Source organism: Cyphellophora attinorum (assembly GCF_001299255.1).
Source record: "Cyphellophora attinorum strain CBS 131958 chromosome Unknown Contig14, whole genome shotgun sequence".
Taxonomy (NCBI): Eukaryota; Fungi; Ascomycota; class Eurotiomycetes; order Chaetothyriales; family Cyphellophoraceae; genus Cyphellophora; species Cyphellophora attinorum.
The window spans coordinates 254,692-279,955 of NW_017253242.1; the positions used below are offsets into that span (position 1 = coordinate 254,692).

General features: G+C 53.7%; 12 protein-coding genes across 12 annotated transcripts; 8 read left to right on the forward strand and 4 right to left on the reverse strand.

Annotated features, from left to right (window-relative positions):
* Positions 1 to 1,193: 1,193 nt before the first annotated feature.
* AB675_3335 (uncharacterized protein) lies at positions 1,194 to 2,555 on the forward strand (the record flags this gene model as incomplete). Its single annotated transcript, XM_018143377.1, has 1 exon — positions 1,194 to 2,555. The coding sequence occupies one exon, from the start codon at positions 1,194 to 1,196 to the stop codon at positions 2,553 to 2,555; it is 1,362 nt and encodes a 453-aa protein (XP_017999612.1).
* A 1,258-nt stretch (positions 2,556 to 3,813) lies between these two features.
* On the forward strand, positions 3,814 to 5,319 carry AB675_3336 (uncharacterized protein; the record flags this gene model as incomplete). The annotated part of the gene is made up of 1 exon (XM_018143378.1): positions 3,814 to 5,319. The coding sequence occupies one exon, from the start codon at positions 3,814 to 3,816 to the stop codon at positions 5,317 to 5,319; it is 1,506 nt and encodes a 501-aa protein (XP_017999653.1).
* Positions 5,320 to 6,173: 854 nt separating this feature from the next.
* Positions 6,174 to 7,175, reverse strand: AB675_3337 (uncharacterized protein; the record flags this gene model as incomplete). Its single annotated transcript, XM_018143379.1, has 2 exons — positions 6,174 to 6,676; positions 6,848 to 7,175. The coding sequence occupies 2 exons, from the start codon at positions 7,173 to 7,175 to the stop codon at positions 6,174 to 6,176; spliced, it is 831 nt and encodes a 276-aa protein (XP_017999733.1).
* Positions 7,176 to 8,085: 910 nt separating this feature from the next.
* Positions 8,086 to 8,808, forward strand: AB675_3338 (uncharacterized protein; the record flags this gene model as incomplete). The annotated part of the gene is made up of 1 exon (XM_018143380.1): positions 8,086 to 8,808. The coding sequence occupies one exon, from the start codon at positions 8,086 to 8,088 to the stop codon at positions 8,806 to 8,808; it is 723 nt and encodes a 240-aa protein (XP_017999527.1).
* A 301-nt stretch (positions 8,809 to 9,109) lies between these two features.
* On the reverse strand, positions 9,110 to 9,543 carry AB675_3339 (Cryparin; the record flags this gene model as incomplete). Its single annotated transcript, XM_018143381.1, has 3 exons — positions 9,110 to 9,163; positions 9,224 to 9,309; positions 9,363 to 9,543. The coding sequence occupies 3 exons, from the start codon at positions 9,541 to 9,543 to the stop codon at positions 9,110 to 9,112; spliced, it is 321 nt and encodes a 106-aa protein (XP_017999574.1).
* Positions 9,544 to 12,791: 3,248 nt separating this feature from the next.
* On the forward strand, positions 12,792 to 13,934 carry AB675_3340 (Unsaturated rhamnogalacturonyl hydrolase YesR; the record flags this gene model as incomplete). Its single annotated transcript, XM_018143383.1, has 1 exon — positions 12,792 to 13,934. One exon carries the CDS (start codon positions 12,792 to 12,794, stop codon positions 13,932 to 13,934), a length of 1,143 nt encoding a protein of 380 aa, XP_017999748.1.
* A 1,485-nt stretch (positions 13,935 to 15,419) lies between these two features.
* AB675_3341 (uncharacterized protein) lies at positions 15,420 to 17,157 on the forward strand (the record flags this gene model as incomplete). Its single annotated transcript, XM_018143384.1, has 3 exons — positions 15,420 to 15,482; positions 15,530 to 15,586; positions 15,637 to 17,157. 3 exons carry the CDS (start codon positions 15,420 to 15,422, stop codon positions 17,155 to 17,157), a joined length of 1,641 nt encoding a protein of 546 aa, XP_017999802.1.
* A 257-nt stretch (positions 17,158 to 17,414) lies between these two features.
* AB675_3342 (Maleylacetate) lies at positions 17,415 to 18,497 on the reverse strand (the record flags this gene model as incomplete). The annotated part of the gene is made up of 1 exon (XM_018143385.1): positions 17,415 to 18,497. The coding sequence occupies one exon, from the start codon at positions 18,495 to 18,497 to the stop codon at positions 17,415 to 17,417; it is 1,083 nt and encodes a 360-aa protein (XP_017999507.1).
* A 748-nt stretch (positions 18,498 to 19,245) lies between these two features.
* On the forward strand, positions 19,246 to 19,826 carry AB675_3343 (uncharacterized protein; the record flags this gene model as incomplete). Its single annotated transcript, XM_018143386.1, has 3 exons — positions 19,246 to 19,431; positions 19,524 to 19,652; positions 19,704 to 19,826. 3 exons carry the CDS (start codon positions 19,246 to 19,248, stop codon positions 19,824 to 19,826), a joined length of 438 nt encoding a protein of 145 aa, XP_017999789.1.
* A 141-nt stretch (positions 19,827 to 19,967) lies between these two features.
* AB675_3344 (3-hydroxybenzoate 6-hydroxylase 1) lies at positions 19,968 to 21,352 on the reverse strand (the record flags this gene model as incomplete). The annotated part of the gene is made up of 2 exons (XM_018143387.1): positions 19,968 to 21,253; positions 21,307 to 21,352. The coding sequence occupies 2 exons, from the start codon at positions 21,350 to 21,352 to the stop codon at positions 19,968 to 19,970; spliced, it is 1,332 nt and encodes a 443-aa protein (XP_017999628.1).
* A 532-nt stretch (positions 21,353 to 21,884) lies between these two features.
* Positions 21,885 to 23,537, forward strand: AB675_3345 (Diphthamide biosynthesis protein 2; the record flags this gene model as incomplete). The annotated part of the gene is made up of 1 exon (XM_018143388.1): positions 21,885 to 23,537. One exon carries the CDS (start codon positions 21,885 to 21,887, stop codon positions 23,535 to 23,537), a length of 1,653 nt encoding a protein of 550 aa, XP_017999704.1.
* A 497-nt stretch (positions 23,538 to 24,034) lies between these two features.
* AB675_3346 (putative oxido) lies at positions 24,035 to 25,011 on the forward strand (the record flags this gene model as incomplete). Its single annotated transcript, XM_018143389.1, has 2 exons — positions 24,035 to 24,558; positions 24,585 to 25,011. 2 exons carry the CDS (start codon positions 24,035 to 24,037, stop codon positions 25,009 to 25,011), a joined length of 951 nt encoding a protein of 316 aa, XP_017999535.1.
* Positions 25,012 to 25,264: the final 253 nt, after the last annotated feature.

Sequence of the window (25,264 nt, forward strand, 5' to 3'; positions counted from 1 at the left end):
CAGTATTACTACGAGAGTCCTGCCGGCCAATGTGTCCACGGGACTTTGTGCGCTATCGTGACTCAAAAAAATATTGAACGGACAAGAGAAGAGATTTCCTCGTCTCGAGACCGGACGGCAAGATGAATCCTGCACTTGAGGTGATTCTAGACTGCAGCGAAAGACCGGTTGACAGGGTGCAGCAGCCCGCACTAAACGGACGCCGTAGCATATCGAGGCCTTGGTCAGTCTTTAAGCACAAACTGTCACATATATCGTTACACCATCTGTAGCAGAATACGATATGAGCTTCGGCCCAGGCCGGTCGACATCTTCGATGCAACCTCACTGTCGCTGTCAGGTATTAATCCATGCCCAGAGCTATGACTGCAAGAGGGGCGTCCGCAAAGCCACAACCCCCAGGAGTTCTTCGCCTACTATTTGCGTCATGGACATTTCGTCCCAGGTCGCTCGCTTCGTCGAAGGGGATGCTTCTGTTGGTTGCTACTGACACAGCCATCGCTTATACGACCACTGACCCATTGACTGCGTCGCTGGTGCCGCAACATTAGACGCCGACCTCTTACAGACCTGCTCTAGTATGGTTAGCTTGCCTGCGTCGAGGGAGTGGTCTCTTCACGACCCCCGGACTTACACAGTGGGAGTTGCTGCACCGTTGTGCATGTGAGCGTTCTGTTCTCAGGTCCCATGGTCCGTGAGCGGCCGCAGATTGTTTCAGTGAGCCCGCATCTGTCTTGGCAATGATAAGGTAAGGACGCCTATGCAGCGAGCCGTATCAGCTGGCGGTCGAGGAACGCCAGAAACCTTGGTCATGGTCATGAGCACACGGGTCAGGTACTTCTGACATCGACAGCTTCGTGAAAGCATGCCATGGCTTGCCATCGAGGAGCGGGAGGCAGGACTGACAGAGACAAGTACCTGCTCAGGCCGAATGGAACACTTGTTGCCAAAGTACCTTACAGGGAAGCTGTTTGCTCAGCCAGGCAGGTAGGCTACTGGCCTGGCAGGGGGTTTGCAAAGCCACACGTGAGACTGGGTGGTCTGCGACGTCTCGGACAATGAACAAAGAGGCGCAAGCAAGCTCCTAGGAGGTACATTTTATTGCGGTCACGCACACCTTCTTCCTTTCCTCTTCTTGCACACACTACTTGCCTTTCTATATCTCATCTAAAGATACGAAGCCATACTCCAAGATGCCATCTGCAGCTCGCCGCCAGCCTCTGTGGGACCCAGCCGAAGTTCTCAAAGTCTTCCCTGGAGAATGCAACGGAATCACCAAGAGGGGTACGCCGTGTGGTCAGCGGTTTATCCGCGGTTCAGATATCCAGCAGGCCAACAAGATACTCGATAATTTGTCGTACGAGGACCCAAGACGAAAAGTATCCTCATCTACTCTTGAAGATCTAGCTTTCTTCACCCTCTGCCCTCGCTGGCATCAAAAGCCTAGTCACTCACAAGTCCTGAGTCTGGCCAACAAGTGGGAGATTATACTCAGGGACTATCGTACCGGTCTAGAACCCGATGAGATAGTGACAAGCCGTCAGCATGCCCTGTCTGACACAGCTCAAACGCACACAACCTACGCAACGCTTGCACTAGCTGTACAAGCTCCGGCAGCCGTGCAACCTCTTGTTGAAAGCAACCACAATCAAGCGTTGTCAGTCTCAGCCACACAGACGTCTCCCAACGACTCTTCTCACAACCTCGCTGCTGCACCTACACCTGCCAATCAGCCAACAAGGCATGATCCTGTGGTCCAGGAAAGAAGTACCAACGTGGACACACAGGCGGTGTTGGCAGCACTAGATGTGCTACGCAATTATCTTGCAGCTACTACCCCAGCTACTGCCACGTCTACATCATTGTCTACCGCTTTCCAGACAACAGCAACAGCTGAAGCACCATCGTCGCCACAGACCAGCAGTGTTACGCCACACCCAGCGATCAGCACAGTCGTCACGGCGTCCGATGCACCACTACACGACAATCTCCAATCGTCCGTTAATACACCCGCATTACCGACGTCGACTTCCGTCAGCGTTGCCGACGTCCTCAGTCAAGCTCTTGGGGCACTCGCAATTATTCCACACGGCGATGCTACAGACGCTCAAGCTACCGTCAATCAACCACAACTAGATCAGCCAGCTGCTGCGATATTGCAGGACAGCCTGGAAGCACAGCTTAGCGAGGAGCACCAATCCAACCCATCCTCACCTACCGTCGCATCTGATCTAGCTTCCACCGAACCTGCGACTTCCACATCACCAGAACCCGCACTTGCTCAAGCATACGTACCACACCGACGGCCTCTCCATGAATGCCCGATCTGTCTCGACGACTTCTCAGCACCGGAGGAGGAAGACCCAGTGGTCTTCTGTCGTGCGCAATGCGGCCAGAATTTCCACAAGGGATGTATGACGCACTGGCTATTGGACAGTCAGGAGCGTGCTCGAGAGGAAATCGGACCGTCGATAGCCACGCCGAGCATGTTGAGGGCTGCTGTGATGTGTCCGTTCTGTCGGACTCAATGGCGATGGAGTGATGAGGACGACTGATGTCGGACGAATGGAGAATCAAGAGATCTGGTCGGAGCGGTTTTTAGTCAAGTATACGTGGTTCAACGAACAAGCATGGCGCAGAGAGCGCGTGCATTACCAGGCGTTGGTGGTTCAGGAGGCGTTCATGATTCCTTGAGAGTTCGCGTGGCGTTCATAGGGCTCTTAGGATTGTTATCTGCTACAGCAATCGTACGAGAAAGTGGGCTGAGGAGGGACCTGCGTGGCGTCGGATCCGATAGCATAGCCTTATCATTACGATATGCTCTCTGAAATCTATATTCAGTTGAATGTGTGAATTTGACGTGTGTATGCCACAGGTCGGCGGAATGCCTCTTCGGCTGATGTAGCTGCTGGTGTCAATGGACGACATGAACACCGGCCCCATGAGCGCTTAGAACATCTCTTACCACTGCCCATCCGCCAGGCACCGAACGGCTACATCGAGTGGCACATTCGAACGTCAAGATCTGCTGTTTTCGATTTGGCAAACGCAGAACATCCACTCTTGCTTGCCATTCCTTTGGTGGGCGCACCTGGTCAGCATCTCGAGTCTATGCGTCCCAGCCTGGCGTCGCATCACCTCACGGTCATGTTGTTGTTTTGCCGAGGAAGTCCACATTCAAGCGCCAACAAACGTCTTGCGTTGAAAGTCCAAGACTTCCGAGAATACCAATGACCACACGCTCCAAGACAGCAAACACTCTGCTGAGCAATTTGCAATGTAGACAACATGTCCAGCATCTTCTCTGCTCCGGGAGAGTCTCGACCGCCACGGTTGTGTGTTGTTTGTGCTGTTTCGGATAATTTCTTTGAGGATCTGAGACGCTTTTCACACTCACGGTCGAGATGTCTAGCATCTTTCTTTTGGGGGCTGGCAGAATTCGTGTCTGCTCCTGGAGATGTGGTCTTTTTCTCCTCTCGGAAGCCTGCAGGTACATGTCCCAATCATATCCACAGATATGGAAAGCGATCCGAGACATGGCAATGCTCTCAAGACATTTCCGGTACCCAAGCTGGACGATCTGCGTAAACATTGAGCATCCAAGGTTGTATAAAGATCAAGTATGCACATGGTGGAGGTCAGACCTTTTCTCAAGATCGTCTACTTCCACATCCACAGCAGTCTCAACCAGAAGCCACAAAATTGAATATCATAGCACCTCTAAGTAGCCAGAACGCTCAAAACAATCATTGATCGCCCGATCCATCGCCAGATACGTTCTCTTGCAGCTCATCGGCGCCAAGTATCCACAGCATGTCCGCTCCATCCCGCGACGAGGTTGAGGGCGAGCTACATCTCCTGCAGCAAGTGCTGCAACAGTGCTCGACAAATGTGCTTTCTGTCCTGGAGCTCAACATCGAATGGCCGTTACACTGTTCCGCAATAGCCATGGACGGCCAACGGTGTGGAAATCCTATCAGCAAGGAATGCGTGGTGAGAGCTAGCGAAATCCTTCGTTGCCTCTGCGCCTTCGAGGCCGGTGAAATTGTCGACCAGCCAGAACTTGTCGATCTTGCAGCGATGCTGCTCTGCACGCATCATCACCGAACCAAGATGGTCAAGACTCCTAATGGCGAGGTCCGGAGAGAAGGGCTTGAGCAAGAGCTGGTCAGAAATTTCAAGAGAAGACTCTGGCGTCATATTGAGACACAATTAGAACAAACACGAGCCGAGAATCCAGTCGTCAGAGTTGAGGAGGACGACGAGTCGCCTAGCAAGATGCCGGTATCATTCCAACGTACCATGGTTGCTGGCCGAGTCGGTGGTATCCCTAACATTGGCGACAAGTACGACATCACCTATCCCGGCAGGGGCTCGTTCGTGCCCCGGTATACGCCCAAAGTCAAGCAGAAGCAGTCTGACTCCCAGCACGGTGCGACAACGAACGGGACTGTTGTGGATTCCGGAGCCATCAGCACGAACACGACGTCGTCGCTCGTAGGCGAGCAGCATGCCATGACGGGAGAGCTTAGACAGTGGCCAGTTGGCGAGTCTGCTGTAACGGACGACGCTTCTATCGTTTGCGCTAACGAGGTCACCGAAGAAGCCCTCGAACTCAACAACCGCGTCGGGGAGATTGCTCAGTCTGACAAGGTTCGGGGCGCCTCTGTGTTATCCAGCAATCCAGGAGCAGCAAGCCAGTCAGCCGGTCCAGCCTTAGGTCAGAATAACGAAGACCAAACGGCACTGAGGACGTCTTTCCCGAATCCACCCACCGAGAATATCTTCATACGATACGGTGTCCAGAATCCGTCCGCGGCAGCTGATGAACGTCAGACCATAGCCTCGGATCCAAGATCAGAAATTGCCCCAGTAACACCGCCATCGCCGAACGGCTCTCCTCGAAGACGTCAAGTTCAGTTCTCAATCCCAGCGCCATCGCCAGAAGTTTACCCTCGAGAGCGCCAGATTAGCAACCTTGCTTCGGCTCGTAAAGGATCAACATCGCGCACGAGCGTTCAGTCCTGGTCACATCGCAATCGTAACGACTTCGTGCCTAGAGTTCGACAACTTCCACAGCCAGAGACCACACTTGCTGATACGACCGCAAGTCCCGTTCCAAATGCGATCACATCAAGCTCTAACAATACACCTGGTCCAAGGGTCGCGATGCCAGGTCACTGGCCGGCAGCTGATAGGGATTCGCATGACGAGGCGGCCGGGCTTGGGCGTCCTTGGTGGTTGTTGGCCGGCGTTGGCGCGGCTGGTGGACTGGTGGCCTTGCTGGCTCGAATTCAGACTGACAAGCAGCCACAGTAAGCTTTGGGCCAGATAGAGCGGAATTTTAGAGCATGGGACGCGGTAAGAGGGAGTTTGTCTGTGACTGGCATCGGATATGGTGACAGCTTCTGAAGGGCGGATAGAGGAGAGTACGCTGGGTATTGAAGCGAAGCATTGCTAAATATGCCTGATTGGTTGTATGTCTGTCTGTCGCTAGTTTATTCGATGTTTGGAAAATGTTCTGCACGATCGGAATGTGATGAAAACCCATAGCCATTAATAACAGGCTATACCTGGAACGCAATACCATATACCTTTTTGGATATCGAAGATCGGATTTCAACACGCGTGAAGAAGGAGCCGCGGCTGCAGTCGATTCGCGGCCCAGCCTGGTAGTTGTAAACCGGTTGACGTGAACCTTTGCGCGTAGATCAGACATACTCCACGCCGGTTGACGTAGATCGCATCTCAATTCTCGACCGTGCAGTATCTGCCTATGCTAGAACGGCCGAGGGAGTCAGGCTTGCGGATTCGCCGTGCCCTCGTTCTGAGATATGCATTGAACCTGCGGCGAGACATCCAGTCAAACGGCTTTCGGGGCTGGTGCAAAGCATAGGCCGGTGAATATATTTGCTTGGTCGTATGGACACTCCTATCAAATCTTTGATGCCTCCGATGACGGCTTGCGTGCTTAGCATTTGACCCAAGCCACTGTACCTGCTCGTCACTGCTGACTGGTGCCCAAAGTAGAGGAAATCAGCTCGTACCATGTTGAGGTATCTGCGAAACCAGCGTACGTGACATGCATGCGCTCTCGAGATCTCTTTCCTGTTGCATATCGCTCCTTACTCCGTCCTACATACCACGGCAAAGATTCATGGCTACCGACCAGATCATTTCTTGCCCAGCATGCCTTGAAGCTGATCGATGAATGGCTTCGCACTCTTGTAGTACTTCTGCCCCTTCTCCATGTAGCCCTGAATATTGTTCACGTCGAAGTTCTTCAGATCCAAACCACCACCTCCCTTCTTATCCCGTCTATCCCGATCCCGATCTCGGTCGCGCGACTTGTCTCTGGCATAACGATCTCTGTCGCGGTCCCTGTCGCCTCCACCGCGTCGGCGACTCCGATCTCGATCTCTGTCCCGGTCTCTGTCATCATCGTATCGTCTTCTATCACGTGGGTCGTCGTACTTGGACCGCCGGTCGCGGTCAGATTTGTAGCCTCGGTCGTAGTCATCATCTCGGCGACGGGGCCGATCGTCACGGCGTCGAGGATCATCATATCTATCATCGTATCCGCGGCGCCCACCTCCTCGGTCGCGATCTGACTTGTAGCCGCGATCATAGTCGTCGTCCTTGCGCCGGCGCGGACGGTCATCGTACCCATCGTAGCCTGTATTAGAACGGCGTGGTGGAGGATCACCGTATGGGTCGTCCCTCCTGCGCCGGTCACGAGGTTGAGGCGAGTACGAAGGCATCCTATCTTTGCCTCGGTCTCGGTCTCGGTCTCTATCTCTGTCGCGATCTCTTCCTGGGTCACGATTCTTGTCTTTGCCTCGCGGACGGGGATCAAGGTCTTCGTCGTCAGCGTCGGAATAGGGATCACGGCGACGTCGTGGCCGATCACTGCCTGCCGAACTGCCACGCTCGGCTTTAGACGACTTGGGCGGCTTCAGACCTGGGTCGTCTCTGTCTCGTCCTTTCTTATCGCCTCTCGGCGGATCGTTGTCTCGGAGATCGATGATATCGTCGTCAGGATAATGAGCACGTCTGGGTTTCCGGCTTGGTGCGTCACCGTAGTCCACGTCGTCTATGGGAGGCGGAAGGGGAACTTCTGGCTTTGCAGAGCGTCGAGGACGGTCGTCGTAATCATCATCATGTCTGCTCGACATTTTTGATGGCTGCCCAAGGGGCCAAGAAAGCGGTATTTCTGAAGGACGGGGCTTCGCCTGCCGGGGATCTTTGGGCGGTAATTGGTTCTTTGGGCCTGCTTACGCTGCTAAGGATGTGAGGCGAAGGGTTGACATATAAGTTACTGGAATCTGGTTAGTGGTAGCAAGATAGCCAGCAGGCAGCGAGGCATGTCCCTGGTCACGAGCAGCACCGGCAGGTGGCGGTGCTTCATGATGAAGCCCCTCGACGGCTATTGGAGGTGAGTCCTCCACTTCGCGACGTCATACGGATATCTTGCTGCCCAACACCAAAAGTCCTTGCTACAGGTTTCTTTTGCTCGCCAGGAGATGCTATGTCGGGAGAGACCTGTTGCGCGCCGCAGTGGCTTGAGGCGCAGCAGTTGTGATGCCTCGCCGAAGGAGGATGTCAACTTGACCATCAGCCAGACATTCGTCGCATCTGTAAATCTGCCTCGGCGACGCAAATGGCACGAGATGCTGCAGGGCATCATACGCGATCAAATATGATGGCTACTAATGACCAAATGCTGCGCAGATGCAATCGACGTGTGGTACTGCCGGCACAGGTGCTCGAATTGAGGCGGGAAAACACACTTTCTTGCCAGATATCCGATGTTCAATAAGCCCTCACGTGCCGTGCCTTCCTCTTCCTCTGGACGGACGGTCCCGCCCCCATCACTTTGAGCTTGGCGTAACCTTTTCCAACGTCAAACGTTCTGCTCGCGACCAGAATGTGTCAGCCATCCGACCCATACAACTTCCATACACAGTAATTCTCGGGTCTCCGTGATCATCGAACTTGAGATTACCGGCGAGCATGGCGACAGATGCTGCATCTTCGCCCCCGCGGCCCAGGTTGCTTATCGTAAATCCTAACACAACTACAAACATGACAGCCGCACTCGAACCTGCTGTGAAGTCTCTTCATCTTCCTGTGCACGACGCATATTTTACTTGTCCTGCTCCGGGAATCCCATCAATAAACTCGCCGGACGACGCGGCCGAGTCTGCAGCCAAATGCTTCCCTCACCTCCAGCCGCTAGTCCCCCACTACGATGCGTTCCTCATCGCATGCTACTCTCATCATCCACTGGTAGCACAGTTGAAACACGAGTGTTCCGCTCTGTCAGCAGCAGCGACTGGAGGTACGGGTGGTGAGGGCGCACGAAAGTACGTCACGGGCATTTTCGAAGCAAGCGTTCTAGCAAGCCTGTCACTCATAGACGAGAGCCAGGGATTCGGAATCGTGAGTACGGGCAAAGTGTGGGAGAAAGCTTTGACAGACGCGGTGAAAGGATTCCTGGGTCAGGAGAAGGGCAAACGCTATGTCGGGACAGAGACGACTGGCCTAAATGCCACGGAACTGCACGATCTACCAGCGGAGGAAGTCAGAGAGAAGATGAAGCAAGCGACCAAGCGGCTGTTAAAGCAGGGCAACCATAATGTCGGTGCTATTTGTCTGGGTTGTGCGGGTATGGTAGGCTTGGAAGAAGCCGTAAGACAGGCCTGTGTGGAAGAGCTGGGCGACCAAGCAGGAAAGAAAGTTTATATCGTTGATGGTGTCAAAGCTGGCGTAGCTCAACTTGTGGGAAACACTAGGACTGCTTTCTGACAGCCTCCAGCAAGTGCACAGCAAAAACGAACATCCACCACTGAACGACAAAGATTGACTGACAGATGCATTGGATTTATTACTGTCGGCAAAGTTCTGCAGACTCTCGAAATAAGTTCTCCAATGCAGGCCAAGTGTTTTGCTGTTCCCATTCCCACCCGTCTAAGGTTACACATCCACACATCCAGCTCCGAGCTTTCAGTATCCCGTGGTCGACCAAAGCTGTTCGGCCGGACTATGCAGCCTTATATTACAACATTTCGTTCAATTGCCCCATCACGTCATGACTCCAAGCAAACATTTACTGCTTGCCTGGGAAGCCAACGGGATCGCTGCAGATCAAGGCCTGGCCGAGCTGCGGAAAAATTGTTAGAACGTACTCGCAATTGGATAGGAAGAGCAGGAGCAAACGTACAATCGGGATTGCGCAGCAACGAGCTTGCTGGCCGATCGCAGAGCAGCTGGCAACGAACTCCTCGGTGGTTGTGACGGCATCAGGTGCTGTACAGATGTTAGCCACATGCGCTGGAGTTCCTGAATGCAATAGGACCTACGGGTAGCGCAGTCAAGGTCAGCGAGGTCGAGCACATCGGTGGCACAGCACTGTGCCGAGCCAGTAAGACCGCTGCAGATGGGCAGCTGGCGTTGCTCAAGAGCGCTCAGTGGTGCCACGCTGACAGCAGGCAGGGCGGCAGCAGCGCCAGCGAGGGCGACAATGGTGGTGAAGAACTGCATCTTGATGTTGTTGAGTGGTTCGGAGAAGCCGAGGTGTTATTTGTTGATTATGGCTGAGGTGAAGCTGTTGCTTTATTGGAGAGAAGGCTGATGGATGAAAAAGAGTCTGTTGAGGACCAGGTACTCATGGCCTTCTTATAGAAAACTGGTATGCTCCTCCTGTCCAAGGTCTTATTGCACGACGTCGACGGAGCACACGTTCACGATCAGGATCATCAACCGAGAGTACTGATCAGCAAGCTGCATCCCTCAGCTTGTCAAGGTCTAATCTTACCATGAGATCATCAGCGTCATGCCTCGTCTCAGGAACAGTCGCGATGATCTCGTCTATCGATGCATGTTCAAGTTTTCGAGACGGTAGGCATTTCCCCGGTGCGAGAAATTGAGATGATGCTCACTCCATGAGCCTGCAGCAAGAAAAACCAACACTCGTCCTCAAGCCACTGACATACATTGCTCGGAACGTACGGTAAGCTGGTCCATACCATTGGCCTGCTGCAGTCGAGGCGAGGTCGGCTGTGGGAGAAACGATAGTGCTCGATCTGCAAATCCACTCCATGGTCTTGGACAGGAGTGAAGTTCGGGGCAGAATCTTCTACGAGTGCACCAAGCCTACGACATGAGACGCGAAATGCACGACCATCTCCGGCTCTGCCACAGGCTATCGGAGCTCACTGGGTCCACTGAAATGCCGTTGTTGCCTTGTGGCCAACTTTTGACAGACGACGTCTATAGGCGACACCAATAACATACCGAGCCCAGTGAGACACTATTGACGATCTGTCTAGCTTTCCAATCCGGTCAAGAGGCGCAAAGAGCCGGTTTGCTAAGCGCAGGGTCTTTGACTTCGTGCTCGTGGCATTGACAACGCGGGCCAACGGTCCTGCAGCGAATTTCAGGGGAACACACCTAACGGCAGAACCCAGCATTCACACACCCAATGACGTGGTATGGACTGACCAGAAGTCGGGAAGTGATCGCCAATATTTCAGGTGAACAAGGGGTGGCGCAAGGTTGGGCTAGGCACCCCGGTCACCTTGGCCGTTGACGTTGACGATCTGTGGAGAAAAACCTCCTAAAACTTCCATGTCTGAAGGGGATCTCATTTTCAAAATTATCCGGGTTGCTGATCACTGTGGCTTGACAGCTTCTCCGTATTCATGGCAATTACTCAACTGCCGTCGTTTCTGCCATGCAGACGAAAACACCCTCGCTTTCTCATCTGTTTACTGAGAGACTTCTCGAAGACGCGACGTCATGGGGAACCTCGCTTGGGTCTACCGAGACTGCTGCTATTATCTTGGCCAGCGCGTCCGAATCTCTCGCCTCGCCAAATTTCGATGCGCTTCTTACACGGGATGCAGGAAGCGCTAAAAGAGTGATAGCGAATGATCATACAAAGGGGTGAGCTTCAATAACTCGAGTATGCGGCCAACATGTGTATTGCACTGCCTTGCTTGTCGCCGATCGTGTCTGAAATGCTGCAATTTTGTCGAAATGCGAGCATCGACGTTAGCGAGCGTGGGCACCCGGCACTTCTCCACGGTCCACTCATATTCGATGAGCAGGGATAGCCCTGATATCGGAGGTACCCCAGCTTGGGTACAGGGCCGCCGATCGAAGACATAGGCGGCTCGTCTCTGTATGGGTCGTATGAGAAGACTCACTCACAAACACGCTGAGCTTTGGGATGCCTCACCTCAACAACGTTGCTGATATTGATTGCTGCAATCACCAGATGGACCAGCTGACAGCGCGAGTACGAAGTGCAAAATCAAGGAATTCTGAGGCATCGTCTCGAGAGTTGGCAGTGCTGAGTGGTCGGGTTCGCGTCGCGGCGGATGTTGGAGTGTTCGCGGCATGTAGACCACTGGACTCCTGGCGGTGATACGCCGGAATCATAGCGATGGACTTCGAGCGCGGAGCTTGAGGTGGGTACGAACTTCATCGTCTACAGTCATCACCTTCGCTATGGACTGCGCAGCTGCATAATTTGCCACTTACTCCTGTCCTGAGTTGCAAAGTCTGGTTTGGGGACAACTGCCAATAATGGTACTTTCACTGCTGATTCGGCTGGTGGCCCGAACACACCATTTTGTTGAGTCGTTAGCTGACGGCAGCGTCGCCATGCCTTGCGGCTGAGATCTTTAGACACACTCAGCGCATCCTATCGACTTTTTGACGTTCTGGGCCAGATAGGCGTGTCGCTCTGCCTCAGCTGCACAAGGGCTACTAGACGAAGATCGCATCTGTAGGCCAGAAGCGAAACACTATGTTACCATCCGGAGCAATTCCATCACCAGTCAAAGAGACGAACTTCACACGAAGAGAGTGACGCCAATTCCTGGAGGACATATGGTGGTCATCCTATCGCCTCGTATACGCCAATCACTCTCGGTGACCACTGCTCTCAGGAGGGTGCGGAGCTATTGACAGAACGAATCGCAAGTCGTGACGTGGTTCAATATGCAGCACCGCAAGCTGCGATGGCCAGGTAGGGGAAACGCTCTGCCAGAACGTAGCTCTGGCTAGTCGAGGAGGGTTTCGCCACCAGATCTAGGAGGATGTGAGTACTATTGGTCTGGGTATCCCCATTGACGTGACTATCCAGCCGACGAGGATCGCAGAACGGGCACTTTTCTGGCGAATGGGCGAAGGTAGCGCCTGCATGAATGCTCCGGCTCATATCTCAATCGTCGAGCCAGCAGGTCCAATGGATTCCTTGGGATCTTGTGTGGTGCGATGTGGCTCTGACGAAGCAGATCCTCGACGTCGCGGGTCCACGTCACCTACAGGTGCGGTGGTATGCGAGATCCGGGCGGTCAGCAGTGCTGGCATTCCAACTTCCCTTCCTTCGGGCTCTTTCTTCGCTTAGGCTAGGGAACAGGATCTCGGTCTACTGACATCAGACATTGCCTGTCTTCCAAGACCGAATTTTCGTGGTTTTCTCATGGGGTCCTGGGCTCGCTACTCTGAAGCAGCTGGGTGGAAGGTCGTCTGAGGTGGGTCTGAGGCAGCGCCTCTGCTTCTTCACACCTTATGCCTTTCTGCCTACTCAAGAAAGTGCACTTCGAATACCGACGAGACCCTTCGGCGTATTGTCGGACAACGCCCCACCATGCGTGAGAAATCTCAGAGCCCCCGATATGCCCCCGCACGTCCCAGGAAGCGTTTGTGTGAGAGAAGCCCCAGCATCTCTGAAGCAATGAGCCTCAAGATCGACTTTCCGCACGCGTCCACCCATCACAATGCCTACTCCCCTACGTATCAATGGCCTCACTGCTGCAGATACTGAAGATAAGATTGAGCTCCTGATCTCCAACCTTGTCAGCATCAAAGATACAACTGGTAAATTTCTGATGCCATTGGCTGATGGCCGGGTCATTGACACCAAGGGCTGGAATGACTGGGAGTGGACGCACGGGATCGGCTTGTATGGTCTATACCAATACCAATTCCTTCGACCCCTTTCCCGTGCCAGAAGCGTGATCAAGGAATGGTTCGATGGCCGCTTGGCAGAAGGCACAACGAAGAACATCAATACAATGGCTGCTATGCTAACCCTAGCGTTCGTCTATGAAGAGGATCCTCATGGCGAGGCCCGAGCATATCGGCCGTGGCTGGAGCAGTGGGCTGAGTGGGCGATGCATGATCTACCAAGGACGAAAGGTGGTGGGTTCCAGCATGTTACGTATGATCTTCTCAACGAGGACGAGCTCTGGGATGACACACTCATGATGACAGCCTTGCCACTCGCTAAGATTGGCATGGTCTTGGGGCGACCTTCATATGTGGAGGAGGCGAAAAGGCAATTCCTGATCCATGTGAACTACTTGCAAGATCGCAAAACAGGTTTGTGGTTCCATGGTTGGAAATTTGATGACGGTGCAGATCATGGTGTTGGGCATAACTTTGCGGACGTTCGATGGGCAAGAGGCAACGCGTGGATCACTATCGCGATTCCCGAATTCCTCGAAATTGCAGAGCTACCTGAAGGAGACGCCTTGAGGATGTACCTAGTCGAGGTCTTGCGTGCGCAATGCGCTGCGCTCAAGAAGCATCAGTTGCCGAATGGGATGTGGAACACAGTACTCGACGTTGAAGACGATCGAAACTATGAAGAGGCATCGGCGACTGCTGGATTTGCGTACGGTCTCTTGAAGGCAGCCAGGCAGCGGCTCATCGGCAAGGAGTACGTTGAAGTTGCCATGAAGGCCATCAATGCGGTCTTGGACAGAATTGGCGAGGATGGTGAGCTCAGTGATACAAGCTTTGGGACCGCAGTCGGTCAAAGCCTGGAGCACTACTTTGCCATTCCTCGAACCAGTATGCCGTATGGCCAGGCCATGGCAATGATGGCGCTTGTAGAACTTCGGAGGGCTTTCATTTAGTGCAGAGTGTCTTCAGAACCAGTCATCAGTGACTGCCCGTGTCCAGGAAGTTCCACACATTGCTACTGCCAGTGTCTTCCCACTGTGCATGGAGTCTTGTCGTGATCAACCGCATTCCAAGGCAGGTGCATCTTGACTACCGCGCCTGCCCTATCATGGACCTCTTCAAGCTCCTTCCAATTCGCCTTGTACATAGTTGTGGGAAAGTGCGTTGGGCCCTCGGCCTCTATCTTCGCGCTGAGAAACGTCCAGAGTAGGGTGCTCGCACCCGTTCCTTGGAACTTACTCTGTCCATTTCTCAGCGCGAAGATAGAGGCCGAGGGCCCAACGCACTTCTGGTAAATGATTTCATCGTGCATGAGATAGAACGATCGTATTTAGCGTGTTCCGTCGTCCCAAACGTGCCGCAAACTCCACGAACTCTTCATCATTCATGACCTCAATGTATGTCGTGCCAGGCTCGCATATTTCATAGTCAGGCCTCGCACTAGAGTAGTCAGTACGTCAGTACAGTAGCGCCTCATGAACGCCCGCAAGGCGAAACCTATGCTGCTCTGATCCTTTGATGTTGATCACGAAGGCTCAAATTAAGGTGTACTAATGCCTGCAATGCTGCATGCCCATGAAAAGTGTCCGAGCGCTTGGCAGGGACGGCCCCCAAAGTTTGACCGCACCTCGCTTTCGCTTTCAACCTCCTGGGTCTCTACCTGTAGCAGTGTATTCATCCGTTGTTCTGTCGAAGCATCCAGCAGCCCAAGTGGCCCACCACTGCCAATCGCAAGCTCGTGACATCATGCACATGCCATTCAGGTGTGGCATCGAATGCCCTAAGTCTCGCAGCGGCAAGCCGGTCGGCACCGATGACGACCAACGACAGCGATGTTGCAGCCCTAGGAAGCGTGCGTTCGTCGTCGATGTCGACGTGATGTTGCAGGTGCGAAGTCCAAGTTTGTCTTCATGTTTGCTGGAACAGATCGGCCTCGATGGTGATGTGGCCGGCCTTGACATGACTCATTGATTGCCGTGGCACACCTAGCTGTCAACGATGGTCTTCGCTGAACGAAGGTCTGACTGTCAAGAGACAAGAGACTCACACAGGCGGCGATAGAAAGACTCCGAAACCACTGTCAAGTGTATCCCCCGAGACGTACGTTCACTTGCTGTCCGGCAACGGCATCTGACTCACGGCCAATTCCTCTCTTCAGTCATGCCCACTTATCGCCTTCTTCACTTGAATCAACATCCCAGCCTCCCTGCCAAGACGTTGAATGAGTGACAAGTCTATTGCCCACAACAAACAAAGGTCGTGCTGCCTTTTTCTTCGGATGTCCATCCGTCTAGCATTCTTCCGACTTCTGTAAAGCCTTTCACCACCTAGCGTTTCGCGAACCCGCAGAGCCCGACTCCTCGCTAACGATCTGAACACATCGTAACTAACCGAATAGTCTCTCCTGAGAACCCATCCAACAGGGGCAGTGGATCAAAATGTCAGGTCTCCAACCCGCTGGCGGCCCAGGCTATCTGACTGGAGCTCCGGCCCAACCTATTGTAAGTTCAGTCACGTTTGGCCTCAACATGAAGCTCACTAGTAGTAGTCTCTCAAGAGAGCTCGTCGCGACAAGCCGCTGCGCAAATTCCACATCCCATGTCTCGTAAGTCTTCTTCTCATAGCGGTCGTGGCAGACGATCTCACTGAGTCCAGGAGAAGAGACTTCCTCTCCCACCCAAACCGCTTCATGGCCCAGGCGCAAAGAACTACGTTCCTCCAACCGTCAACGACTTCTCCAAGCACCCACCTGGCACCGGTAAAGCCGCCAAGAAAGCCCGTCGCCGCGCTCGAAAGCGTTACGCCAAGAAGGAGGCCAAGGCCAGAGCAGAGGAAGCTACCCGTCAGGCTCTTGCTGCTGGCGAGATGACCGAAGAGCAAGCCGCAGATGAGCGCAAGCGCCAAGCCAAACAACTCTACCACGAAGTCAAGCAAGCTAATGCCAAGGCCGAGATTGAGCGCAACATCACGTACACTCGAAGCATGAGTAAGGCCGCAAAGGACGAAGTCAAAGCTGCGAACAAGGCCAGAGCCGAGGGAGAGAAGAAGGGTGTGCGAGACACTTCTCATGGCAAGCAGATGGGCCTCAAGCGTAAGTTTGTTGACCTTGAAGATATTGAGGAGGGCTCTGTGCAGAAGGAGTCACATACAGCTCAGGAGGTCAACAACGCCAACAAGTCCGACATTGCTTCTACTTCCAACAAGCGGAAGAGAGACGAGGAGGACTCTGTGGTCGCTAGCGGTGCCAAGAAGGTCAAAACCACGCACGACGATGATTCAGACGCCTCTTCTGAAGGCTCCGTCTCAATGGACGAATCCGAGTACGATCCCATCAAGGATCTTCCCAACGTCCTTTCCAGGCCCGACTCTCTATTATCTCTGCCAGATGAAGTCCTGGAGCGCGTCATGGGCCACTGCGATCCCATCACACAGACATTCCTCGGCCTTACACACAAACGCTTGGGAATGTTGGCTATAGAAGCTGGCGCTGGCTTTCCAGTCATTCGCGACCGCTACGGCTCCGACATCGAACGCCACCGCTTCATGCAGATGCTCGAAGGCTTCATGAACCCAGAGTACATACAGAAACCAGAGACAGACAGCGTCACGGAGATGAAGGAACGCGAGAAGCTCAAGCAACGCCGTCTCTGCTACATCTGCCGCAAGTACCTCCCCATCAACGGCAAGAAGTGCCAGTACTGGAAGAACTGCCCCAAGAAGGCCGCCATGCCATACAGTGCTTCATCTGTGGCTGCGCGTAGGGCCGAGGTAGACCGTCGTAGAGGTACCCCAGCAGCAGGACAGCAGTCTTCGCTTCCTACTCTGCTTCCGGCTCTACCACAGCTACAGAAGGAGAAGCCGGTCGCGCAGACCTTCACCTGGAGAGACGAAGACTGGACGACGTTGAGCTTGGGACTGGTCAAGAGTCGTGAGCGGCTTCCAGATGTCAAATATATCTGCCCGAAATGTACTCTGACGGTTCACACGGTGCACTTGGGTTGGCCGCCCGAGACGCCAATTGTGCGTTGGTTGGAAGAAGGAAATCCGGCAGGTGGAAAGATGAACACAGGCCATGAGCCGTTGAGCGCGGCGGAGTTTGGGGAAGTGGAACTGGAGGAGGACCCCGATGCTGCGGCCTTGGAAGCTGAGGTTGAGGAGGACGCTGATGGTGCTTAAGCGAAGGCGCTACAGATCACGGAGACCAAGGAGGACGTTCAAGCTCACAGACAACACTCTTGACGAGGGGCAGAACAGGAGCTATTGAGTTTTTGCAAGTCCACGCGGCTTGATGACTTGACAAGAAAGCATAGCTTTTATGGGATTGAGGACTTCCTTGTGGGACAGTCTGCTTGACTAGATCCCTGTGCTACTATGCGCATGCAGATGTGCGAATCATTGCACAAGACACAATCCCCAATGGAATGATGATCTCTTCATAAGTCGTCTTTCGCATCTTCGCCAGCCCATGCTCTCCTGATCAACTCTTTGATAGGCTCCTCCTTGATCTCCCGCGGATTCGGATACTGATTGCTCACCGCAATCTGTGCCGCCTTAGCCACGTCCTCCTCCTTCATCCCATAGTCCTTTAACGCCCGCTTCACCTTCAGCTTCTCCAGCAGAACGTTCAGACCCTGGACAGCATTGCCATTGCTGCCTGGAAGGACCTCCGCCAGCAGCTTCATCGCCTCAGGTATGGCAGGAGCATTGTAGCTAAGAGCATGAGGCAGCACGATCGTATGTGTCTCTGCGTGAGGCATATTGAAGCTGCCGCCGAGCGTGTGGCAGAGCTTGTGATGTAGCGCCATGGCGGAGCTGCCGAGGCAGACGCCACAAAGCCAGGCGCCGTACTGCGCTCTCTCTCGGGCAGCCTGGTTCGAGGGGTCTTCGACTATGGTGGGAAGGGATTCGGCAAGTGCTTTTGTGCCCTCAAGCGCCATCATTGTGATTATAGGGTTCTTGTTCTTCGCGTATAATGCTTCAACGGCATGAGCTATTGCATTGACGCCGGAGGTCGCAGAGAGGGAGGTGGGCAGCGTCATGGTTAGATTGACGTCGTATATGACAGTGCCTGGCAGGATAGCTGGATCTGATCGTGTCGTCTTCTTTCCATCCTGCGTCTCGCCTAGGATAGGTGTCATCTCGCTACCCGCATAGGTCGTGGGTATGCAGAGGTGAGGGAGGCCGGTGCGCACTGAGATGGCTTTGCCGAGACCAATTGTCGAACCACCTCCAATCGAGACGACACTGTCTGCAGAAGCGGACTTCATATACTCGAGCGCCTCGTTGGTTATATGTGAAGGGGTATGCATAGTGGCATTGGTGTACGTGCCAGCCGGCTTTATTGAGGCGGCATTAAGGATCTTAGCAAGGTCTTCACCGGAAGAGACTTGCTGGGGCGTTGTCAGGAGCAGAGGAGAGGACAACTTCAGTCGTCGCAGCTCGTCTGGCAGTTTCTGTATGCTGTCGGGTCCGAACACCACGCGCGAGGGGTTCGCGTTGTACTCGAAGGGATCCATGGTGAACACTGCGATGGAAGTATGACCTGTTGAGAGATGACTCGCAATAAATCAACAACTCACCTTTCGCAGGAGAAGTAGACAGCAGGCATTACGACGGCGACCAGGACTATTTTGTTCCTAAACCCAAAATGAGGTCAGGATAATGTCTTCACGAATTGTCCCGGATCTGCCCCGCGTAGGAGGGGAACAGGCGCGTTTTCGGATGCGGACTGCAAGTCGCCCGTGGGGCTCTTCCGATGGTCGCTAAAGCTGCTCGCAAAGCATTTCGTGAGCGGTAGCGCTACGTATCAGGCGGTTTGGCCTTGGACGGAGCTAGGCTGTACCTTGCAGCGACCACCGCGTGCGGATGAGCTTCCATTCATCATTTCGACGTCCAACACTGTCGAATCTGCGCGTCCTAAGGACAGCCATTTGCTCCAGACGATAAAGTCGAGCCTAATCGACAGTGGACCCCACAGATTGCCTGAAAGCTGACGTCCAGGAGGCAGTGAAGTCGTCAACTGTCAATGTTATCGTGCCTGTTGGAACCAGAGGCCTCCGAGATGCAAAATGTTTGTTTCAGGCGCTGGGATGCGCCGTACTGAGTGCCCTATACTCTGCGAATCTCCGTAGGGCTTTGCCTTTAGCATTACATCACGCTTGAACATCTTGGTCACCGGTGTTGATGATGTTGTCTGTTGACCAGCTCGAGCAGACCAACTTCAGGGAAAGTCGTTCGATTTGCTAAGCAGCGCACACTCCAAACATGTTGCTCGCTGGCTTGCTGACCCCAGCATGTGCGCTGGCTCTTTACGAAGCAACACTGTCATACCGTGCTATTGTGCGGCTGCGTACGTACGAGTCCGCTTCTGAGACGGCGGCACAATATAGTCAGATGGCTGCCGACAAGCTGTGGCGGACTCGCACGACGCAGGGAGCGGCTGCTGTGTCTGTAAGTGCTACTTGTCACGGGAACCGGTAGCCAGTGCATGTGGCTTTAACACGTGCCATCTACCCAAGCATCGTAGCTGACTTCATCCTCAGATCTTGCTGTCAATTGGGACAAGTCTCTACACACTGTTCTTGGGAGGCTCATCTGCTGTCCTGAACACTGTTACGGCTGTCTCAGCAGTTGCTGCCTGGTTCCACTTCAGCCCATTCTGGCAGGAGCAGGTATGAATGAAGCTCTGATCTCAGATGGTAAGGTTGTACTGACAACAGCAGGTCACTATTCCTGGCGTCTATACTTGGAACGAAGCAGTGGAAGCCAGCAACACACTGAGGCCGATGTTGTTGGGACAGGCCGGGCTGTGGTTGATGATCAGTCTTTTGAGCTTCTTCGTCTGACTGTGATTTCAACAAGCCTCCTCAGCAAGACTTGTCGAATATGAAGCTCGACCACATCAGACGAGCACTCGCACACTTAAATCCGGCCAGGAGTGCATAGCTGCCGGCGCTTACACTCCGGTTCCAGCATGGTGCAAAGCGTCAGGAGAGTTTCTCGAACTCTTCATAAAACACATCGCCTGCAACGGTCATGCAATCATGGCCATACACCATTTTCTGCACGTCCGCGTCCGCCCACTTGTCAGGCACGTCACCTTTGCCGCCCTGACGAAATTTGGCGAACTGCTTGTCTCGCTCCTCTTTCGCAGCACCTTCGCCAAGATGAAGTGCCTTCCCCGAGCTGGCAGCCAACGCCACGAGCGCCTCTGCACGCTCCTTTCGAACGACCTCGTATACCCTGAGAGCCTTCGTAATGCTGTCAGGCTCCGAGTCGGGTAGGCGCGATAGGACGACTCCGAGTACGGCAGCATCCTCTATTGCTTGAGCGGCACCTTGCGCCATGTGAGGGAGCGTAGGATGGCATGCGTCTCCTACGAGCGCCACCGATCCGTGGACCCATGTCGGCAGAGGCTGATGGACCCGCAGTTTCCATTCACAGACCTCCCCCTCAGGGACAAGATTGAGCATTCGCTGTATCATTGGACAGAAGTCTGCGTATACGTCAAGCATGGCTGACTTAGATCCTTTTGTCGTGTACGTGGCAGACGGTGCATCGGCGAAGTTTACATCAGGTTGAGCAGTGCTGATGTTATATATCGACTTGTTCGAGACCGGATATGCAATAATATGCCGCTTTGCACCTATCCATCTTGTTGCTCTGTCCGTGTCAATAAGCTTCAGCAGCTCGGGATCATGCGCCATCTCATCACGTGTGAGCATGATACGATAACACGCTTGTCCAGAGTCCTCGACCTCCGCTGTGGCGTGGATGGCATTCAACAATGCAGTTCGCGTCCGCGACTTAACCCCATCTGCGCCCAGGAGTACATCACATTCCACCTTCTCGGACCCTGAGGCCGACTTGGCTGTGAAGGATGGTCGAGGTGAGAACGAGGAAAGGTCGCTACACGACGTCGAGAAGTGGAAGTTGACTGCAGCCTCCCTTTGACACCCTGCGAAGATTGATCCTGCCAGCGATGACCGATGACCTACCATATGAGGGTAGCCGTAGGTAGTACCAACATAGCCGAGATCAACGTTAGCGAGCTCCTCATCGGAGCTGCCTTGCCGTATTGACGTGTCTGCAAGGACGACTGCCTCACGTTGAATATCGTCCCAGACTCCAAGCCGATCTAGAATCCTGGCCATATTGGGTGCAAGCTGAATTCCAGCACCAACAAATCCGAGATCTGGCGCGAACTCGTACACATGTATATTTCGAAAGCCTCTCTTCGCAAGCGCAAGAGCGCATGTCAGCCCTCCCATGCCTGACGTTCAGTTAGTTTGCATTTACGTGATTAGTTCTCGCCGATAGCCATACCTGCTCCGATGATGCATATCTTCAAATCCCGGACCTTGTCCTCCATGATGTATCGATAGACGATTACTCAGGTCGAGGTTGTAAAAGTGGTTTTGTAAAACTTAAGCCTACGGTCGAGGACAGTGTTGTTGTTGTTTTGCAATGAACCTCTGTCACGACGAAGAGCGACTCATCAAGGTTAGGCCAGCGGCCAAAAACATTATGCCGACATACACCTGGTAGCCCCGCAGGGCCATTTTGCGGGATGTGGAGGAGACCACCAACGACTGGAAGATCGGCATCAATGCATAATGGCAATTCTAGTAAGACAGCCAGCTTTGACATTTAGAGAGACAGACGACGCTCACGTTTAGCTACGCGCAGGGCGCACGCTCCGCGCATCGTGTGAACGCCATAGATAGCGCTGGCTGCAGCAGCCGGCAGGCTCTAAGAACGTCTGGAAGAACAGTGGAAAACACTGGTTTTGCGGTGACTAAGCATTGACTTGGCAAGATTTTGCGTACAATCGTACATCGATTTTCTCTTCATGGCCACAACATTCGTCTGCCTTGATAAATCATACTTCCACAGACGAAGCTATGGTGGAACATCTGAGTGCGCCGCCAGTGCTGTCTACGCCTGCATCGCATATTCTTAATGACACCGAAGATGTCCATCCAGTCACCGACGTTTTGTCCGATGAACAGATTTGCGTTCGCTACGAAATTCAGAGGACCATTGCAGAGATCAGACAGCAGCGATGGCGGAGAGTCGCGTTACAGTTCCCAGACGAGATGCTGTCGCACTCTGCGCGAGTCTATCAGCTTCTCGCTCGTGGCCTCAAGCCGCCAGATGTCCCTAACGGGCCCAAAACCTCCGAAGGCGTACCTGCTAACGAAATCAACGGCTTGGCCGACTTGTCCTTGACAGACAAGGATCTTGAACCGGTCAAGCTGACCATACTTGCCGACACATCATATGGGTCATGCTGCGTGGATGAGATCGCTGCAGAGCATGTGGATGCGGACGCAATTATCCACTATGGTCGCGCTTGCCTCTCGCCCACTGCGCGCCTGCCTGCACTGCATATCTTCACGAGGCGGGATTTGGACCATGAAGCTGCCCTATCCGCATTTCAGAAGGCGTTTCCAGACCATGCAATCAGAGTTATCATTACTGCCGACGTCCCGTACGAGTCACACGTCGCAAGTCTTGCGGCGTCGCTGGGATCTCGTGGCTATACGGCCATCTTCGCAGCATCAATTCAGCATGACCCTTCCTCATCGATACCGAATCGGACTGTACCAGCCTCAGTTGCCTCTGACCCTTCTTCGTTGAGCTCGTGGCATATTTTTCATATCTCCGATCCACCGACGTCCTTGCTTTTAACACTAACGTCCAGTGTTGCAAGCATTTTTGTTTATCCTACAAATCGTGAAGCTATGGTCTCTGATTCTTCGGCAGCATTACAGAGATCGACAGGTCTGCTTCTCCGACGGCGATACGCTTTGATCACATCGCTTGCAACAGTCTCGGTTTGGGGCATCCTCATCAACACACTAAGCGTCAAGAACTACCTGTCCATGGTCGAATATGTCAAGCAGCAGATCGCCAACGCAGGAAAGAAATCGTATTTGTTCGTCGTGGGAAAGATCAATGCTGCGAAGGTCGCCAATTTCTCTGAGATCGGAGGTTGGGTCGTCATCGGCTGCTGGGAGAGCTCACTCATTGACAGTAAAGACTTCTACAAGCCAATCATTACGCCGTTTGAATTGGACTTGGCACTGCAGCCTGATACTGGCAGAATCTGGACTGGTCGTTGGAGGGCCGACTTCAGCAGCGTTATGCAGGCTGCCGAGGACAATGAAGCAATGATAGAGGCTGTCGAGACCGAGCACCCGGTAGAGGCCAACACTGGGTCCGAAGACGAATCGGAGCCTCCTGAATTCGATCTACGGACCGGTCGCTATGTTGCTAGAACAAGGCCGATGGGCCAGCCGAAGGGAGTGCTTACAAATGGCAATGATACAGCGCCTACGCCGACACAGGCTTTGACCAAAAGATCGAATGGCGAAGTGGTCTCCGTGAATGGCATTGCGTCGCCAGCAGCGGATTTTCTGACCCGCAATCGAACATGGCGAGGACTAGAGATCAAGTACGACCGGGACGAAGACGATCATGGAGGCTTGCTTGAAGAGGGCAGTACTGGAATTGCGGCGGGATATAGCCTCGGAGACTCCGCCAAGATCTGAGCACATTCAATCGTCAAGGCGGCTGCCTACCTCGAGTGTAAGATCTATTGAGGCAGTCATTACGAGGTATACTTAACGAATTATAATGTGACCGCTTGGTCTCCACGACCAGCGCGGCCAGCGAATCAACGGCCAGAGCTGCATCCGTTTCCGAGCGCCGATTGGCTCTCGGCTTCGGCTATCAGCAATCCGTTCTCTAGATGGAGCCGGATCCTCATGGCATGCAGGTGCGAGCTTGGCTGCACATGGGACTCAAGCATATCGATGCTGCATGGCTTGCTGGTGCTGGATCGTGGCCCTGTGTACTACGCGCTAAGCGGAGAAAAGCATTCAGTATAAGAAGCTGCCATGTAAACAGGAGCAGACATGCTCTTCGCTCCTTGGAGACTGTGTTGCGACTTCTACGAAACTCGTCCCAGTCCCCTGTGTCCACCGAGGGCATTGCTGAGGTGTTCAAGCCGAAATCCACTTGCGCCAAAGAACTCGCTACGGTCGCCATGGGCCTGCTGAATCCTTACAAGAACATCCACGCATTCGACCCAAAGACATCGATACCGGAGCTCACCGGCCGCGTCATTATTGTCACTGGCGGCAATGCAGGTATAGGCAAGCAGGCCGTACTCGAGCTCTCTCGTCACAATCCGCGTCGTCTCTACCTAGCTGCACGTTCGCGCACAAAGTTCGACGCTGCCCTGAAAGACATTCTGCTGGCCAATCCTAACGCCAGCTCATGTGTCGAATACCTTGAGCTCGATCTCGCAAATCTCAAGAGTATCCGTGCCGCAGCAAACAAGGTCTTGGCGGAGAATACACGACTAGATATACTCATCAACAATGGCGGGATCATGGCAAACCCTCCCGCCCTGTCAGCGGACGGCTATGAGCTCCAATTTGCAACGAACTACTTTGGCCATGCAGCATTGACGAAGTTGCTGATGCCGTTGCTACAGAGGACCGCTGAAGCACTTCCGGAGATGCAAAGGAACACCGTCCGAGTCGTGCATGTTTCCAGTGCCGCGGCGTACACGGGACTATCGCCCAGCATAGTCGACTGGACCAGCAGAAGGGCAAACGTGAGGACGTCAACGAATATGCACGGTACTCGATCAGTAAGCTCGCCCAGATCCTGTATGCGAGGCAGTCGGTGGTCCACTGGCCTGATGTTGTGCATGTGGCAATTCAGCCTGGTAGGGTGGATACAGGACTATTGGATCATTACTTGGGCTCGGGCAAACGATGGGGCCCATTAGGATTGATGCAACGCACATATGACGCCGTCGCTGGCAAATTGACTGTCGAGGAGGGCGCACTGACGCCGTTGTGGGCGGCGACGTGGACAGGCGATGTGAGCAACGGCGGCATGTTCTCGCCGGTCGGTGTGCCAGAGCCAGGTAGCGCGCAATGCAGGGACGACAAGCTTGCTAAAGCACTGTGGGATTGGACAGAAGAGGAACTAAGGAAGGCTGGGATCTGACGCTGGACTTGGCTGTGTGATAGTTAGTGCTCTGTAAATCCATTTCACACATAAGTTGACGGTCGACAATCAACTTTGCCAGGCTTGAATACTTTTGTTGGAAATAAGGTGACTGTGAGCTGCGAAATGAAAAGTGCATGTCTTCTCTTGCCTGTGATGTTCGGACATCGATTCCGCATCATGCTGACCCTGCGCCGTTCCGAAACCGATTACAGGTCTCACAGGTCTAGACGTTGTCGATCGGTTTGCTGCC